Here is an 18429-nt window from a genome sequence, read left to right as displayed (position 1 = left end):
GGAACCTTTGAAGGGGACCCATTGGGGGTGTGAAGACTGGCGGGCCTTTTCTCCAGGGCGAGACCAGGTCCAGCTGCTCAACCCCTCTCGCCGACCTACCGGGTCCCTCGTCTGCACCTGCTATCCAGAGTTTAGCCACTGGAGCAAGGGAAGATATTCCTTGGCTCTCCCACATATCTTAGGAGCTTCCCAGAGGATACAAGCTGGCCACCGTGGGAAAGAGGCCACCAGCCGGAGTCAAGCGTTGGCCCAACCCAGCCGAGAGGCTATTTAGAAGCCCCTGCGGAGGGGTGGGGCTGCTCTGTGCCACCTTTTGCCCATCCTCCTCTCTGACGTTTCACCATCAGACCCACTCGGCCCCTTGGCACAGCCGTGCAGGAGATATGGGGCAGAGAAGGAGGGCAAGGCGGCCAATGGAGGAGGCCTGCCAAAGGAAAGGAAGCTTCCATGGGCCTGGGGCAGCTGTTCTCCTGCCCCCAAATTTAGTCTGCAGCTGAGCTAGGCGAAGTGCCAACGCTGGCCTCTAGTCCCCTCTGCTGGTGAGCCCAGCCCGCCGGCCTCCTCTCCTTGGGGGGGAAAACAACCCAAGGGTGACTCTGAAGCAGTTGCCCAGCAATCCTAGCTGTGTGGGAACAGACCAACTGGGGTATTGCATAGGCTCAGAGTCCATCTCTCTCCCAGGAAAAGGAACTTGGCAAGCTCTGTGCAAAAAGCACAGACTCGACCCTTCCTCCTCAAGCTCTCTTTTCAGCATCCTCTCTGTGTCAAAGCTACAGCGGAAGCAGCAGCAGCGGCTAAACTACGGCTTGGATGAAGGAGGAGTTCGGACCGTGGCTTGCGGAAGGGCGGTATCTCTACAAAGATATTCTAAAACGATTGATGTTCTGAAAAAAATTATTCAGAAATGAGCTCCCAAAGGGGTCAGCGGGGGGGGGGGGGACGGGGACACCCAAGGGCGCCTGTGGGACCATAAAGGCAAAGGAAAACTGGATGGTGTGAAAGAAGGAAGAAGAAGCGCAGAGGCATCCTTGAATTCGGAAGGGGAGAGACAGAGAGGGGAAGATCACAGGGTCTGGCCAAAGCACCCGCTCCTCTTGCTTCTCCAATCATTTGCTTCTTTCTGCCACACAGGCCAGAAATTTCACAGCTCTTTGTGCTGGGCTGGCGGGGGTGTGGGTGGGACGAAGGCCGAGGGCTTTAGAGGCAGGCGGGACGGGATGGGAAGTGGAGAGAGAGAGAGAGAGAGAGAGAGAGACACCAGCCAGTTTGAAATGTTTTGCATTTTTAGTCTGGCCTAATAAAGATTCCAGACCCATCTCTCCCCAGAGTGCCTCAGCCTCGTTCAGAGCTGCTGCAGGAACCAGCCAAACATTTATCCTCCTTCCCCCCCCCCCGCCTCCCCAGTCTGCATTGTTCAAAGTTTGGCTGTGCACAACGGGTGGGGTGGGGGGGTAACAAGAAAAACAGAAACCAAAAAGCCTTGGAAAGGGAAAAGCCGGCAAGGAGGACACGATGCGGGTAAAAAAGAAAACCGGACGTGTTTTGCTTCACAAACCTCCTTGGGAGCAAAAAGCACAGGCGTTTGTAAGGGTGTAGTTTCTTTCATTCCCTCCTACTGTGTTTTTCCTGCATGCCCAGGAACAGAGGCCCCCTCTGGAGCTGAGGTGGAGGTGGCTAATTTGAACCTATCTACCCCCCACCACCCGTCTCCTAGTCCCCAATGGGTCAGGTTGGGTGGAGGGTGGAGCGATGCACCTGCCCTTAGCAGGCATTTCTTTGGAGGGCTAGAGAAACACAATGACCAACAGCCAGAGCGAGCTTCATGCGCTCCACAGACATGCCTCCATAGTGGCCCAGTTTGATGGCCCCCTTGGTGACCTGAACGCACCATTTAAGGCATCCACAGGGGGAGGAACTCTGTTACGCCCTGCCCTGGACAAAGGCCTGCATCACATACGGCTCAGTTCCCTGGCTGAATGGGAGACGGGCCCACGGATGCTGCCTTGAGCATCATTATGGAAGACGGTAGTGAGATCTCAATTAACGCAAAGGTTAATGGGATGAGTGCTGGCTTTGAGGAGGAGGAGGAGGGAGAGAGGCTCCTCTCCAATAAACTTTTATGGGAAATGGGGGAGGGGGTGCTTTAAAGCACAGCCATCACAAGCCAATACTTCTCATAAACAGAGTGCTTGAAGTAGAAAAGGGGGGGGGATGTATTTGGTAGCCACAGTGCGCTTGACGCTCCTGGAACCTGTACGCTACAAATTGATGAAATGTACCGGGAGCTGGCACGGCTTCGCGAGACTGAAAACAGCTGCAAAAGAGGAAAAGAGCCAAACATATTTCTGGCTGATCGCTGGGAATGCTGGGGCTTCCCCCCCCCCGGCCGCCCTTTCTCTTTCTGTTCAACTCGTTCACTTAAAACAAAATGGAAAAAAAATACTGTGCTTGGAACCCCAACGGCCTCGGACTGAAAAATAAAAGAATGTGATGAAAAATCAGTGGCCACAGGACCCACATAGACAGGATTCCCATGAACCCAAAAGAGCCTTTCCCCCTCCCCAGCCGGCTTCTCTCCCCCACCCCCTCCCGCCGCTCAGCTCCCAACTCCAGACCGTCCAACCTAGCAGAGCGCAGCAGACGGAGCCCCCTTCTCAGCTTCCCAGCCAACCCCACACTTGGCGTGGCATCACATATGTGATCCATTTCCTATTCTCAGGGGCAACAGCAGAGTTCAGAAAACACCGGGGCACCCCAACCCGGGGCGCCTGCCAAACGGCAGAGTCATCACCCCGTCCTTTCCGTCCTGGTGCTAATTGGCTGCTCACCCAAAAAAACGAGAGAGAGAGAGAGAGAGAGAGAGAGAGAGAGAGGGAGGGAGAGGGAGGGAGAGATTGTCCTTTTCGAATGCTTGGCCCAAAATGTTTAACATCTGGGACTCAAAGGGGAGGGGGCTCCAAAGGAACACGCACGCCTTCAGCCCGTTCCCAACACACACCAGTAACTCCAGGTAGGCAAATCAGGCCACCGGGATGTCACAGGCAGAGGTACGGACAGGGGGAGCAAGAGCCTTTTGGGGAGGGAGGGGGGGCTGCAACTCCTACAACTCCCAAAAGCCATACTAACTGGAGGGTTCTGGGAATTCCTGTCGCGCACACACACACCAGAAAAAGAGGGGAATTTTTGCAAGCTCTGGAAAGGAGAAAAAGCAGAGAGAGAGAGAGAGAGAGAGAATCTTTCAAATTGCTTTAAACTGTTTTTATTGAGAGGTTCGCTTAATATGACACGTTTGGCTGCTTTTTTAACACAGTAATTTATTACAACCTGCTCTTCCGAAATACGTTGGAAGCCCCCTTCGGTCTCTGTTTCGGAAGGAAAGGAATGAAACTAATAAATAGATGGACAACAGGGCTTGCCCAGAAAAGAGGCGACACCAAAGCAGAACAAAGTCATGCCAGGTGCCAGCCTCTCTCAAAGCCCAATGTGGCAAAAAGGCAGCGTCAGAGCTAGTGCGAAGCCACAACGCCTGCCAAGCGCTCTTCCCACCCCGTCCTGCCCGGCCTCTGGGACCCACCCCTCTGAGCTCTCACCAATAATCCCCACCCGATGATCTGAGGAACAGCTTTAGAGACAGTTTGGGGGCAGCTGCCCCAATGCAAAGGTAGGGAATGAGCCACCGGCAGAAGGCCAGGCGGCTTGGGCAGCCGCGTGTCCTCTAGCCCTGAGTGCCAGAGAACAAAAGGGAGAAGCGCCTAGCCGGGCAAGGTACGCGGAAAACCGATGCTGGTCCCTAAGCCAATAATGGGATTCCTTGGGGGTTGGAGCCCCCACCAGATTTCGTATAGCACGGCCTTGAAGAATGCGGAAGGCAAGGAGGGAGAGACTGTTGCCAAATCCTAATATTTTAAATAAACAAACAAGTAAATAAAGAAACTCTCTATAAGGACACATCGCTTGAGCTCAACCGTGTGTTCTCTTACAAGGGGGCCACCCACCTTGTGAGATGATCTTGACTGGGAAAAGAGTCTGACTGAAATAAAAATTAAGAATCAGAGAGAGCTGGGAGTTTGGGGCCTTGAAAGCGCCTGTCAGGGGCACTTGACAACATCCATAAAATGAAAACAAACAACAACAACAACAAAATCCTCACCTTATGGCTCAGCGTCCAAAACGACTGTAGTTCTGTAGTAAGCTGTACGGGGTTACTTGCCAACAAAAGAATTCACACATGGATTTTTCTGCTTCCCTTTTGAAAAAAAGGGGGAAAATAAAATAAGCACAGGATAATAAATGAAACAGGGTTCGAAATTGTAGGCGCTAACTGGCCCTAACTCTGCGCACATTATTCAATACCTCACAGTAGCCTATGATCAAAATAGTGGCAGGTTAGGCGTGAAACCGTTTTTACTTCCCCTTCCCCTTTGGTTCTGAAGCTTCCTGCCTTTCCCTAAACTGTTCTTTCAAGGTGTGGGATGACCTGTCCAGGCAGCAACCCCACCGTACCTGTAAGGCACAAAGTGACTGATTATAATCGGCAGCGTCCAATCAACCTGCCACCCTGAATCAGCTTACCTTGATGGGAAACTGAAACTAAAACTTTTGGGGGGCTGTCTGGGATAAGAGCAGAAAGTGACCATCACGTTTTTAAAAACAATTTCAGCCAATCATAGCTTCGCTTTGGGTTTTTCTTTCCGAAAGGTATATCAGAAGACAGTTTTTGCTTCGGACTTCCACCTGCTTCCTTCTAAACCAAATTCCTACGAACAGAGCCCAAATCCACTTTATACAGACAGGAAGAGGCTTAATTTCTTAGGAAATGCTGCCGCCTTGTGTCCTTAGCAAGGATTTCTTCTCAATTTCTCTCTCCCATATTGCACTTTTAGCAGTAATATTCCATCAAGGAGCTGACCATTAGTAGCAGGGTTCTGAATACCTATCTATATATCTATATCTATATCTGTATCTGTATGCATGCATGCATATTTTTGTCCTAAAGTGTTTTGTTCTAAAGGTTTCAGATTCAAGAACAAAAACTCTCTTCCACGGACTGACACGGTTAGAAACGAGAAAGAAGCACTGTGTGGGGCAGAGAAGTGAGATGATGAGGTTCATTTGCTTGTTTAAACAAACGTCACAGAAAGTGGAGAAAATCCACCATTATTTTGACTTTACAGAGCAGCAGCGATGACGGGAGTGAAGGCAGTATTAGAGCCATTTCTTAATAGCTCAGATTGACTTCTTTGTCTCAACGTGCCAGTATGGAGAAACAGATCTATTTTAATTCATAAGGCATAATCAAACTGGCACCAGGCTCCGGCCTTTCCTGACAAGACATGATTGCCGACCAAGTTTTAAAAACTTTTAGCCTTGGGACAAAACTAGGAAGAGGGTTCTTCTCGGGAAAAGGAGTCCACTGAAAACCCGAAGGACAGGTCGGAGGGCGTTTCTGAAAGAAGCCTCATGGCAGGACAGGGAGCCCGGCTGGCCCTATTTCAGAAGGAGAAGGGGGGGCAGAGCTCCCCATGGAAAAAGGAAGGAGGGAGGAGAGGGTCTGGCGGGGGTCCCAAGAGGGTAGACCTGGGACGCTCCGGCTCCTGACCCTGCCTGAGGGGAAGCCGTTGCCTTGGATGGGGGGGAGGCCACAGCCAGAGTTCAGGTGGGGCCTTCTTCTGTGGGTGCCCCACCATTCCCCTCCTCAGGGAGGCTGCCCCCCAACTTCTGCCTCCAGAGTCCTGAAGAAGAGAGAAAAACAAAAACAGAACGGCTGTTTCTTACTGCCCCCCCCCCAGGAAAGGAAATAATGATAGGGAACAAAGCGAAGGCTGGAAAGACATAAGAAGGTGCAGGGGTGTGTGTGAGATTTTAGGTGGCTTGAGCACCTCCGGGCCCTTGGGAGCCCTGGTGACTCCTGGTACTTTTTTCTTGGGGGGGAAGCGGCAAAGCCCATTCGGTGCTGCTCCCCCCCAACGTCCCCTTCATTTATTTATTTATTATTTTATTTATTGAATTTATATCCCGCCTATCTAGTCAGTTACGACCACTCCAAAGGCAATGCGGAAAAAGGGGGGTCTCTCTGTCTCCCCCTCCCCTCCCAGGGGCTACCACTGTCCCCCCCCCTCAGCTTTCCAAACAAAGAAAAGAACTGACCCACATCATGAGGGGTGAGGACCAGTGGGGGACAAGAAGGAACCATTTTTCCCCCCCCCACTTGAACTCCCTCAGGAGGCGGCTGGCCTTTTTTTGTGGGGGGGGGAAAGAGGAGGACTTTCCCAGCATAACCCCTCATAAATAACGCTCTTGCTTCCCCTCAGAGCACCCACAGCCCCAAAATCTGTGGGGAGAAGGGAGCGGCCCCACCGTGGCAAGAGGGTCTGACAGGACTCTTCCCCACAGGGCGTTCTCCGTGTGAGGAGCCCCCTCAGAGACATGGGGTGGGGGGGAGCCCCAGGACCTCTTTTGGGGGGGCCCATACCCGACAGGGCGACCAGGAGCAGTGGGGTGGGGGGGTCCAGCCCCCTTGAAGTAGCCTCCCCCCCTTTGAATAGGAGGGAGAAAGCCGCCGGACATGGGCGAAGGGTGGATTTGAGGGGGGAGAGAGAAAGGTTGAGGGGGGGCTTGAGCCCCCCACCCCCTAAAAAGGGGGACACTGGAGCAGGGCCTCCTCCTCCTCCCCCCCCCCCCCGGGCCCAGCAGCACCTCAGCCCAGCCCTCGTCCGGCTTAAGGCAGAGCAAGGAGGACCGGAGCCGCCCCCCCAAAAAAAAACCCACTGCCCGAGAAAGCCCCCAACCCCCCTCGCCGAATCCCACCCCTCAGGGAAGGGCGGTTGCCCTTTCCACTCACCGGGCACCGGCGCCGGAAGGAAGAGCCGAGGCCGCGGTGCAACGCCCCAAACCTTCCCCCCGGGAACAGCGGCTCAGGGCGGAACCTTCGTGCTCGCTCGAAGCATAAAGGGACACCCAGGCTCCTCCTCCAAGCTTCCCTTCGCCTCTTTTCATGATGCACCGGGTGTGTGTGTGGGGGGGAATCTCTACCTGTTGAATTTCTGCCCTCTGGTGCATGCCTGAAAAGATGAGGGGCTGGGCAAACCCCCTGCTTCACAATGGTCACCCAGGAGACAAAGGCTGCTGGCAGGACAGCCAGAGGGGGAGGGGGGGGGACAGCTTTGCCCCACAAAAGGTGAGGGTCCCATCCAGCCCTTACATGTGCCAAGATGACAGCTGCTGAGAGATACAGTTTCTTCCCCCAGGAGCCTTATTACATCCCTGGGTAAGCCCTCCTTTTTTTTAGATACTCAACCACCCAAAATCCACAGCAGCAACAAAGAAGTGGGGGGGGGGGGATCTCCCTGGACAAGGATTTTCCTTCTTAAATAACAACAACATCCACCAAGGCTTCTTCAGAAGCTTCATCATTACAGGGATGGTGGAAACAGTGAAAAACCCCACGGCGTCTTTAAAAGTCTAACGATAAAGCCTGCTGATTGAATGACACAACACATACAGTATTTGTGCCTGGTTTTCATTCTGTCTCGCCCCCCCCCAATCCTATCCTCCCAAAGGTACGGGGGTTTTTACCCGCAGGTCCGCTACCAGGTTGGGAGAACGTACGGAAGAACCACGTACGACATGCTGACCGACCCGGAGGTCCAGAAGAGTCCCGCCTCAATCCTAGCTCCACTCAGCAAGCCCAAATTCATTGAGGATTACAGCCGCCGACAAATCCCTCCAGACGACCTGTTGGATCAGCACCAGAGATACATCCCTGGATTCACAGGTGGGCCTCCGGGACCGCCGGGCTTATCTCTGTCCACTCGTCACCCAGAACTCTCGCGACTATCTACCCGATGGCCTTACAACACCTGCCCCTTTGCTATAGCTACTCTGCTACTTTCCAGCCGGCTGGAGTTTTTTTCTTTTTTGCCTTATCTTTTCCAGGCTTTGTCCCATACTATGGTTGCTTTCCTATTCCAGGCAAGGAATCTCGTCCCCTGGTGCCAAGGGCAGAGCCCCAGAGATTTATAGACCCCAACTCAGCGCAACTGGTAGAACAGAGGAAGTACACCTCCTGCCACCCCGGGATCAGGCTGGCATGCGGGCCTGGGTGGAGGCAGTTCGCTTCTAAAGCTGGCTCCCAGCTGGTATCCAAGGACGGTGACCAGAAGATGCTCTGCCACCCGGACGTCGCGCTTGTGTGCGGGCAAGAGGAAAGCCGGGGACCCTGCAATGCTGGCATGTCCCTCATCTGTGGGCAGGGCTGGCAAGGCACCCCTTGCGTCACAGGGACTGAACAGGTGGGCTTTTCTAGATACAGTGGCATTTACTGTACTGGTGTTAAGTGGCAAAAGAGTCTTCTCTAATTCATAAGCCAGATCAGTATAGTTTTATTCTGTTTCTTTTGAATTGGATTACGTATTGCAGTCCAGATTTGAACCTTAGTGTTCAGACAGATCACTGTTCTGATTATAACTAACAAATGCATCGGGCTAAGATCGGGAGGGGAATAATAGCAAGAAAGGCTCATTTCTCTGGACTCCAGTTCCCAGTCCTCAAGCAAACACGGTAGTGGGCAAGACAACTGGAAATGGTTGGCACTGTAGAGTAAGGAGCCTTGCTCATTTCTGAGAAACGCACCAGGGACGAATACCAGCTCCGATTTTCTTCCTTTGACCTCCAGCCGATGCGGATCGAGGGCACCCCTGTACCCCCAGTGACGGAGACCGTGGACGTGAAGCGGTTTGGCCGGACACCCAAGCTGGACCTGCCCAACCTCATCCAGCGAAAAGCCATCTCAGGTGAAGGGGCTGAAGGCAGGCCAACTTGGGAGGGGAGGGCTCAGAAGCATTCCCCGCTTGGCCTCACATCTGGATTTGTGGCCCCTGCTTCAGGCGCCCCGAGGCACTTACGCAGGGAGACTTGAAAGGAGGGGAATGCAAGAAGGTACCGATCAGCACTTGCTGAGCTTAACTATTCACAGAGGACAGGGCTAAAACTCAAAAGCCACTTGAAGGGCTAAAGTTCAACCCACGAAGCTCTCAGAGTCTAGACAGCATGCTGTTGAAACCCAGCGCCACACGTGGGCACAGCTCAGGGGCTTTTCAGCATTAGCATCAACTTGCGGTGCTTGACTTTAAAGTCACTCTCCCCCCCCCTTTTTTTTCTTACAGGCTACACTGGATTCATCCCCCGCTTCACCTGGACTATGGGATCCAATTACCTGAAAGGGGTCAAAGAGGCTATGAATGAATTTGACAAAAATCAGGTAAGGTGGACATCCACGTCCAAACTGGTAGCTGGGAGAGGATCCCCAGTTTGTGAGACCTTTCTGATGCCTAAACGTTCTATGTAGCTCTGAAGCCAGCGCTCCTAAGCAAAGGATGCAGATCAGAAACTGCTTCCCAAATTGAAAGTCAGATGCACGATTTCTTCTCTCCCAGGAAATGCTGAGGAGCCCACTCTACAGTTTTGGGAAGAGGCTGCCCCGGACCTACTGGCCTAACACCAAGATTTACTCCAGCGGTGGCCTGATGCCCTTCTACACAGGCTTTGTGCCAAGTAAGTTGTAGAGCATGCCCCACTGCCACCAGACAGAAATCCACAGGAAAGAGGGCGGCTGCCTGGGGTGGCGCAGAGGTGAGAGGCTGGAAGGCCAGACTGATCCCAGCCAACCCGAGTGCCAGCTGCCTCTCCTCCTCCCTTGCCAGCTGCTCTGACTCACTACCATAAGGCAGGCAAAGAGGGAGGGGAATTCCACCCCCTGTCTATGGAAGCTCCAGGGCTCCTTGGAACCTCAAATGCCAAACTCAGCTCAGACAACTTAACAGGGCAGCATGTTGGCACTTTCGGCTTCCTCCAACAGGATGCTCCTGACAATTATTTTAAAAGAGAGTGTACTCTCAAACACAGTCACCCCCAACCCACTTAACTCTGCTTCCCAAATGCATTTAACAAATTATAACCACAACCTAAAGCATAGGTGTGCTACTGAATACATTCCTTACAGTGGCAAAGGCATTACTGGCGTTTACGTTACTCACTGCCAATGGTGACACCTGCATTTCCCCCTTGGAAACACTCTACTGGTCAAAATCCCCCACAGGTGGCCTTGGTCGTTCAGACCAGCAGAGCCCAGCCTCTCAGGTCACAATTGGCTGGAAGAAGCACAAAGCCATCCTACTGATCCTCCAGCAATGCCAAGGGGCAAGTGTGCCCCCCTTCCCCAGAGGGAGGCAGTGGCTCCCATCCCAACATTCCTCACATTTGACTCCAGAGGCAGGCTGGGGGGAAGCGACTGTGGCCCAGCCCATACAAAGATGAGGCAAATTAGCTTGGCCTGCAGCAAAAAAAAGAGAATTACAATCAGGCCAAGCCACATCACCTTTTTCTCTGTGCCAACTTCCTGCTCTACGTGATGAGAGCTTCCTTCTACTCCCTGCCTGGCACACCTTGCCATTGTGCCGTTACCACACGTCAGGAGGAACAAGCCCGAACATATGCAGCTGCTGACTCAATTTCTCTTTCTTCCCAGCTATCAGGCACAACTATGCCTTAACCTTTGGAAACAGCACCCGGAAAGCTTACTACGATGAATTAGAGCGGAGACAACATGCAGGATGAATTTTTTTTTTAATGCTCACACGGCATCAGACAGAAGACCAGGTGGAAGCAACTGGAAGCGTAGAACAAAGAAACAGAACAAGCTCAACATGAATAATAAAAGTTCATTACAGCTTTAAACATAATGTACAGGTGTTCAGGTAAGAGCTGGGCCCTTAGGCGGCTTCCTCCTCTGCCTCTTCCTCAAACTCGCCCTCCTCCTCTGCCGTGGCATCCTGGTACTGCTGGTATTCGGACACGAGGTCGTTCATGTTGCTCTCCGCCTCCGTGAACTCCATCTCGTCCATGCCCTCGCCCGTGTACCAGTGGAGGAAGGCCTTCCGGCGGAACATGGCCGTGAACTGCTCAGAGATGCGCTTGAACAGCTCTTGGATGGCCGTGCTGTTGCCGATGAAGGTGGCGGACATTTTGAGGCCGCGAGGAGGAATGTCGCAGACGGCCGTCTTGACGTTGTTGGGGATCCACTCTACAAAGTAGCTGCTGTTCTTGTTCTGGACGTTCAGCATCTGCTCGTCCACCTCCTTCATGGACATGCGCCCTCGGAAGACGGCGGCCACGGTGAGGTAGCGGCCGTGGCGGGGGTCGCAGGCTGCCATCATGTTCTTGGCGTCAAACATCTGCTGGGTGAGCTCGGGCACGGTCAGCGCCCGGTACTGCTGGCTCCCACGGCTGGTAAGGGGGGCAAAGCCAGGCATGAAGAAGTGCAAGCGGGGGAAGGGGACCATGTTGACGGCCAGCTTGCGCAGGTCGGCATTCAGCTGCCCCGGGAACCGCAGGCAAGTGGTCACCCCGCTCATCGTGGCCGACACCAGGTGGTTCAGGTCCCCATACGTGGGGGTTGTCAGCTTAAGGGTCCGGAAGCAGATGTCATAGAGGGCCTCGTTGTCAATGCAGTAGGTCTCGTCCGTGTTCTCCACCAGCTGGTGAACCGAGAGAGTGGCGTTGTAGGGCTCAACCACCGTGTCTGACACTTTGGGAGAAGGAACGACGCTGAAAGTGTTCATGATTCTGTCAGGGTACTCCTCCCGGATCTTACTGATGAGGAGGGTGCCCATGCCAGAACCAGTGCCGCCCCCGAGGGAATGTGTGAGCTGGAAGCCCTGCAGACAGTCACAGCTTTCAGCTTCCTTCCGGACAACGTCCAGCACGGAGTCAACCAGTTCAGCCCCCTCGGTGTAGTGGCCCTTTGCCCAGTTGTTGCCTGCTCCACTTTGGCCTGAAAAAGAGCAACACATTAACTGCTATTAAACAATACTGAGGCTTACTTCCACAGATAAGAAAAGCAAAAGCATTTCATCCCACAGCCTGAATCATTTCTAATATCAGCCGAGTTTGTGTAATGATCTCAGACATGCCAGCGTAGATGCAAGGCCTGATGTCACTCGAGTTCCTGGCTCACACCCTTGTGCTGCTCAAGAAAATGCAGGCGTTGGTAGGGCTGACAATTAAACACAACTCCCAGTCAAGGCTAGACACACCTCTGCTCTGGCAAAAAGCAGTTAACAATCAAAGGTAGCTCCTGAACTTTGTTTCAGAACTGGGGCCTTTCTATAACTTAGTCTTCCAAGAAATTCACTACGACTACACCTTCCATGTTAAGCAGAGCAGTAATTTACTGCCACATACATGAAAGAGCTTTAAAGAATAACCCCATGCCACCCATAACATCTTGTGAGCCTTTTCCCTGCCATACTGCTGTATCAGACACAAGTAAGAGCTCTACTCCTGAGGTTGAGATCTCTGACACCTAACCTTCTCACTACCTACCAAAAACAAAATTATCCGGCCTGAAGATCTGCCCAAAGGGGCCAGAGCGTACAGAATCCATGGTGCCAGGCTCCAGATCCACCAGCACAGCCCGAGGGACATATTTGCCACCTGTGGAAAAAGGACAATGATTAGCAGAGAGCAAACAAAGGTGTGAAGTGCAGGCAGAAGTCCAGAAAGCTCTGGAGCCAGTGTGCTTACACCTAACCAGAATAAAAGCCAGTTACCCAAAGAAGGTTGCACACAACCTCCAAAGACTAAAACCAGCAAGCAGTAGAGTGGAGAATCTCTAACATAAAAGCATTGAATTAAAGCAGAAAATACCTAATGAAACCCTCTATTCGCATCAATAAAATTCAGAGATCCCAAAAGACCAAGGAAAATTTTCTAGGTAACAAGATCAGCAAAAACATGTTCCTGGTCAATTTCTTAACAAACCTGGAACCTCATCAAAGCATTCAGCAGCCTTGGGGCGGAAATCAATCACAAGAACCTTCTAAAGACTAGTTGGCTGAGCAAGCCTTCAAGCCAAAATAAAAAGCTTCATAAAAAAACAAGAGCTGCTTTGTTTAGTTGGCCTCACAAATGCTGTTATCAACCAGCTAAAAATGTATGCTCCCGTTTTCCCAAAAGCTACACGTTGATCGTAGGAACTACCAGCATAATTCAAGTTACCTCATTCAGTCTCATCTCTCTGCCATGCTCCATCTACAAGCAGCCGCAAAAGCCACCAGGAAGAAATACATTTAGCCAGTGACTTCTTTTCCCCCAGTCAGTGAATAGCTTTTGACACTGCGCTTCCAGGCTTTGGTTCCTGATGCAAAGGACTGCTTTCTCTCTCTGACATGACAGCCCACGTTTCTGTGAGTATGTGAACTTGCTGGCCTGAGCGCCTCTTGAGAAATGTGCAAAGCACCTGCTTCTAATCCAGAGCCTAAGGACATATCTAGATAAATCCTGTTTTACCTGGGCTATGACATCCTGGCACATAGCAAACCTCAGCTTTTAGAATACAAGCTGATATATCGTTGATTTAAGAATGAAAACCGAAATGCACCCCTGTCTTATTCCTGGAAAGCTAAAGGGCAAATGCCTCCTTCACCCCCCCCCACAAAGTGACAGCAGCATTTAACGTCATTCTAGCAATAACAACACGTTGATCCCAATTGTGCCCCCCCCCACACGGCATCGTGGCGGGACGGCGAGGGAACCAAGTCTCCCGCAGCCTGCCTTCCCTCCCTCCTTCCTCTCGCGGCCTCGCCCTCGGCACATGCTCAGAGGCGCCCTCGCCACCCCCCTCCTCACCCGTGGCCTCGTTGTAATAGACGTTGATGCGCTCGAGCTGGAGGTCGCTGTCTCCGTGGTAGGTGCCGGTGGGGTCGATGCCGTGCTCGTCCGAAATCACTTCCCAGAACTAAGGTGGGAAAACGAAGGGGGGGGGGATAATCGAGCGCGCGTCAACGGCTGCGGATGAAGCCTCTTTCCCCCCCCCCCGATCCCTCCCTCTCGCCAACCAAGCCCGGCCCAGCCGAGTCTTTCGCCCCCCCCTTTTCCCGGGGAGGGGGAAAATCGAGGGTGGGGGGGCTGTCGGGGGTGTCCTCGGACCTTGGCTCCGATCTGGTTGCCGCACTGGCCGGCCTGCAAGTGTACGATCTCTCTCATGATGGCGGGTAGGAAGATGTCCGGGGGGGGAGCGAGGTGAGTAAATGCGGAGCAGGCGAAGGTGGCAAAAGCGGCGGCCTCCTTCCTCGGCTCTCCCGGGCGGCGGCGCACTGAAGACTGGCTGCGTCAAGGTAACGGACGCGCCCTTATAAAGGAGACGCAGGAAAAGGGGCGGGGACGGAGCGGCCGCGCGCGCGCGAGCAGCTGCCCCCGCCCACCGGCTCACTCCACCTTGCCCGTCAAGGGGTTCTCCGGCCGCTATTGGCTGCTCGCGGAGAGGCCGCGGCGCCGATTGGACTGAGCGGACGCCAATCTGAAACCTGTCGCCGGTCAACGTTTTCTTTCGGCTCGAGCTCGTTTCGCTTTTCCCTCTTGTCCTTCTCCTCATTGGCTCCTTGCGACGTCAGCTCGCGCCGGTGTTTCCCCCCCTCCCTCCCTCTGCGACCTTCCTATTGGCTCATCTCTTACGGGTCGTCTCCAACTGCCGCGGCGCGAGCGCCCAAACGGCTTCCCGCGATTGGGTCATTTGAATGATTGATGGCGGGCACAGATTGGCTTTCTCGCCCTCTCGATTTCCAACGGCAGCCCGGATCAAAGGCGGGCTGAGCGCGCGAGGCGGGTCTCCTGGTAACGGCCGCAGTAACCGGCGCGCGCCGTCCTCGCCCTGACGGAGGCGATTCGCAAAGGAGGACTACGCCACTTCTGTACCGCGAAGGCCCTGTTCAGCCTGAGCCCCTTAGTTGTCCCGCTACGCCATTGCCGTAACCCCTCAAAGGGCGAGAGGCGGTTGCGAGGGACGCTATAACCCTTGGCAACAGGCCTAGGACCGAAAACAGAGCCAGGGAAGCCTGCTAGGACAGTTGTCCCCAACCTCAGGCCTCCAGATGTTCTTGGACTTCAACTCCCAGAAATCCTGGCCAGCAGAGGTGGTGGTGAAGGCTTCTGGGAGTTGTAGTCCAAGAACAACTGGAGGGCCAAGGTTGGGGACCACTGTGCTAGGAAACGCAGGCCAAGGGACCCAAAGAGGCCCTCACTAGCGACATTCCTCCAGAAAAGCACCCACAACACAGTTTCTTGTGTATCTTTGAGGAAAACAGACAAACCCCCAGTTGGCACCAAGAACAAGCCCCCTCACCAAGACCCTCCATTTGCATGCTTTCCTGAGGGGACAAGGAAAGAGCCTGCTCTCACATTTGCTGTACCCAAACCCATGCGTGCAACTGCATGCTTGGGGGGTCCCTTCCCTTCAGACCCTGTCGGTCTTGCCGGTAGCCGACGGACGGCGGGGCTCCTGGGCTTGCCTCCTCCCTGCTGGGTCTGGCGGAAAGGGTCCCTGAATCCTCCGGGAAACCCAGAGGCCCCACTCCGCAAGCCGCCACAGCAGGCACCATGTTGCCACCTGCAGAAAAGCACCCCCCACACACACACACCTTGCGACTCCTCTTCGAAACACGTTTGCTTCACACGGCATGCCTGTTACATACAGCACTGATGTTACCTGTCTGTCATGGGTTTGGAGGGAAAGTTCCATCCTATGGGGAGTGGAAGGCGGGACATCAGGAGGAGGGGCTGTACTGTATATAAATGTGAAGCCTGTGTGGTGAAGTGGAGACGCTGGGAAGAGAAGAAGCAGCAGCTGGGAAGAAGAAGCTGGTGTGGGAGTCTGTGTGTCAGACAGGGTACTACTGTGTGTCAGAGTACCAACCTGATAGGTTCAGGTGTCTGTATGGTTAGCCAGAACTGATAGGTTCAGGGTCTGTGCTTCAAGTTAAGGGTTCTGTGTGAACCAAACTGTATGCATGTATGAATGAGAATAAGCCACGTTACTTTATCTTATTCACCTGATCATTTTATTTTCCCTGTGTGTTGTATTTAAATAAACATTATTCTTTTATTTGTTAAAAATCCATCCCTGGTCTGTGTGACTTCTTATAGGGAATGGTTGGTGGCAGCTTAGTTAACGTGTGGCAGATCCCAGTAGGTCTGGGTTTGTCACATTGATTGGTGTCCAGCGTGTGGGATACGACTGGTCCAGTTGTCCAGCGGTCCAGCAAAGCCTTGGCAAGTGTGCCCAGAGCAAGGGGGGTCTAGTCAGGGACAATCTGAGGCGCGTAGGTAATCTTCTAGGTGTACCTCACGGGGAGGTGCGCTAGTGGAAGAACGTGCCAACTGGGGAGACTAGATTAGGGTGCTCTGAGGCAGCCTGTTTTTGGCGGGAAAAAAGCTGAGGCAAAACTGTAAAGTAGAAGTGATTTAGCCTGCCTGCTGAGAGGCCCAGCAGAGGGGGGTAGACCCTAACTCGCTACAGTTGCAAGTAGTGCTGAAGGACAGCAGCAATCTCTAGGGAAAGCTGGTTCTGAGGCAAAAAAGAAAAAAAAAGTGGTTGTTTTATTTTGAGGCTTGACTTTTTAAAGCAGCCTGTTCTGAGGGGGGATTATGCCCTTGACTCGAAGCCAGATGGCAGAAATGGGTGAAGTGAAAGACCCCCAGGTTGACCAAGGTTCTGAGGATGAATTTGGCTCAGTGCAAGGTGACAGCACAGGAGAGCAGAACCCAGAACTCAGAAAATTGCTCATAGCCCAACAGCATGAACTGAGGATGAGGCAATTTGAAGTGGAGGAAAGATTAGAGAGAGAAAGAAGGGAGGAAAGGGAAAGGCAATTTGAAATGGAGGAAAGGGAGAGGCAAAGACAATTTGAATTAGAGAGAGAGAGAGAGAGAGAGAATGGAGAGGGAAGAAAGAATGGAGAGAGAGAAAATTGCTCTGGAAAAAGAAAGGATGGCGTTTGAATTAAGAAAATTGGAACTGATGAATCAGAACAATAATAACAATAGGGATTCTGAGGGAGGCCAATTGTCTAAAGCTGACCTGAAGAAATTCCCTGTGTACCACAAGGGAGATTGTCCTGAGGTGTTCTTTTCCCTAGTGGAAAGAGCGTTTGTGGACTTCTCAGTGAGGGAAACTGAGAAGATGACCATCATGCGATCTTTAATCAGTGGTAGCCTGGCTGAGGTCTATGCCGAGATGCCTGAGGAACTGATGAAAGATTTTGCAGAGTTTAAAAAACTGGTGTTTGCAAGACATGGGATAAATGCGGAACAGCTGAGGCAAAGATTCAGGTCCCTCACAAAGAAACCAGAGCAGACTTTTACCCAAGTGGGGGCCCAATTGGTGAGGCTGCTTGAGAAATGGCTATCTCAGGAGGGGACAGAGACCTTTCAGCAGCTTAAAGATTTGATAGCGCTGGAACAGTTCTATTCAGTCCTCCATGGGGAACTGAAGTTCCAGGTGAGGGAAAGGAAACCTAGATCTGTGGCAGAAGCAGCCGAGATCGCAAATTTTATTCACCAGATAAGAAAGCCCTTAGGTGAGGAGAAATCTGTAGGAAAACCCAAAGAAACCTACAGCAAGTACTCTCAGGGACCAGGGAAAAGCCAGCAAGGGGGAGGGGCCCATGGTGAAGGGAAGCCCTCAGACATGAAACTAAGACCTCAGATTTTGGAGGGAAAACTAAAACAAGATGAGAGAGAATCAAAATACACCCGAAAATGTTATTTCTGTCAGGGAAAGGGTCATCTAATCTCAGAGTGTGAGAAATTAAAGCAGCTAAAAGGAATGGTGCCTCAGGATTCGAGTGGGACCAAGCCAAAAGCTGTGTTCTGTGTCCAGAAAGAGCAAGGCTCATTGTCACTGAGGGAGCCTGTTGCCATGGCTACTCAGTCTGGAACAGCTACATCTGCTGATCAGGCTGAGGAAAATGGTCCTCTTGTAGAAGTCAGGCGCTGCCTGTTGGTGAGAACAGATTCTCAGTTGTTTGAGACAGCAGGGGTGGACGTAGGAATACTTGACCGTCAGTATCGGGGGCTGCGGGACACTTGTTCTCAGGTGACCCTGTGCCATCCAGATATTATTCCTAGGGAATATGTAATCCCAAATGAGAGCATGAAGGTGGCAGGGATTGAGGGGCAGATAATCTCGCTGCCAGTCGCGGAGGTACCTGTCAACTTTCAAGGCTGGAGGGGAGTTTGGCGGCTAGCGATTTCATCGACTCTGCCAGCAGCCGTGCTCGTGGGAAATGACCTGGCTGAACATGTGAAACGGGTGCTAGTGATTACACGCTCACAAGCCACCACGGGGACAGTTCAGGGGGGTAATGATGAGCCAGAGACGGAAGCAGGTGGGGGGAGTTCAGAAGCTGTGGTGGAAACCTTAACCACAGACAGCAGATTTGGACAAGAGCAAAAGGCAGACGCCACTCTCCAAAAGTGTTTTGAACAGGTGACTGACGCCCAGCTAACACCTGAAACCCCAGTGAGATTTCTGGAGAAAAAGGGGATTTTATATAGAGAGACCCTGAGGAATATCTCAAAAGGGGGAGAGGGAAT

At 52.6% G+C, this 18429-nt stretch overlaps 3 protein-coding genes across 7 annotated transcripts in view; 1 reads left to right on the top strand and 2 right to left on the bottom strand.

Moving 5' to 3' along the window:
* The window catches only part of EXD3 (exonuclease 3'-5' domain containing 3), a 72705-nt gene extending 65774 nt beyond the window's left edge, over positions 1-6931 (bottom strand). Inside the window, exons 1-3 of one of the 5 annotated variants that reach the window (XM_078382641.1) lie at positions 6842-6864; positions 5685-5732; positions 4151-4246 (exon numbers count right to left, since the gene is read on the bottom strand). The gene's annotated coding sequence lies outside the window, so the exon portion shown is untranslated. Of the gene's footprint in view, positions 1-4150; positions 4247-4503; positions 5547-5577; positions 5733-6841 lie in introns of those variants that run through there. The other 4 variants (XM_072984569.2, XM_072984567.2, XM_072984570.2 and 1 more) reach the window with 4 other exon arrangements.
* A 65-nt stretch (positions 6932-6996) lies between these two features.
* CIMIP2A (ciliary microtubule inner protein 2A) lies at positions 6997-11831 on the top strand. The gene is made up of 7 exons (XM_020809182.3): positions 6997-7267; positions 7560-7774; positions 7972-8291; positions 8675-8792; positions 9165-9259; positions 9435-9552; positions 10526-11831. The coding sequence occupies exons 1-7, from the start codon at positions 7212-7214 to the stop codon at positions 10612-10614; spliced, it is 1011 nt and encodes a 336-aa protein (XP_020664841.3). The 5' UTR covers positions 6997-7211; the 3' UTR covers positions 10615-11831.
* On the bottom strand, positions 10607-14178 carry TUBB4B (tubulin beta 4B class IVb). Its single transcript, XM_020809180.3, has 4 exons — positions 13987-14178; positions 13687-13795; positions 12382-12492; positions 10607-11830 (listed from the first exon to the last, which is right to left on the bottom strand). The coding sequence occupies exons 1-4, from the start codon at positions 14041-14043 to the stop codon at positions 10770-10772; spliced, it is 1338 nt and encodes a 445-aa protein (XP_020664839.1). The 5' UTR covers positions 14044-14178; the 3' UTR covers positions 10607-10769.
* Positions 14179-18429: the final 4251 nt, after the last annotated feature.

The sequence above is a fragment of the Pogona vitticeps genome, chromosome ZW-PAR (assembly GCF_051106095.1).
Source record: "Pogona vitticeps strain Pit_001003342236 chromosome ZW-PAR, PviZW2.1, whole genome shotgun sequence".
NCBI classification, from domain to species: domain Eukaryota; kingdom Metazoa; phylum Chordata; class Lepidosauria; order Squamata; family Agamidae; genus Pogona; species Pogona vitticeps.
This window is presented reverse-complemented; position numbering and strand designations above follow the sequence as displayed.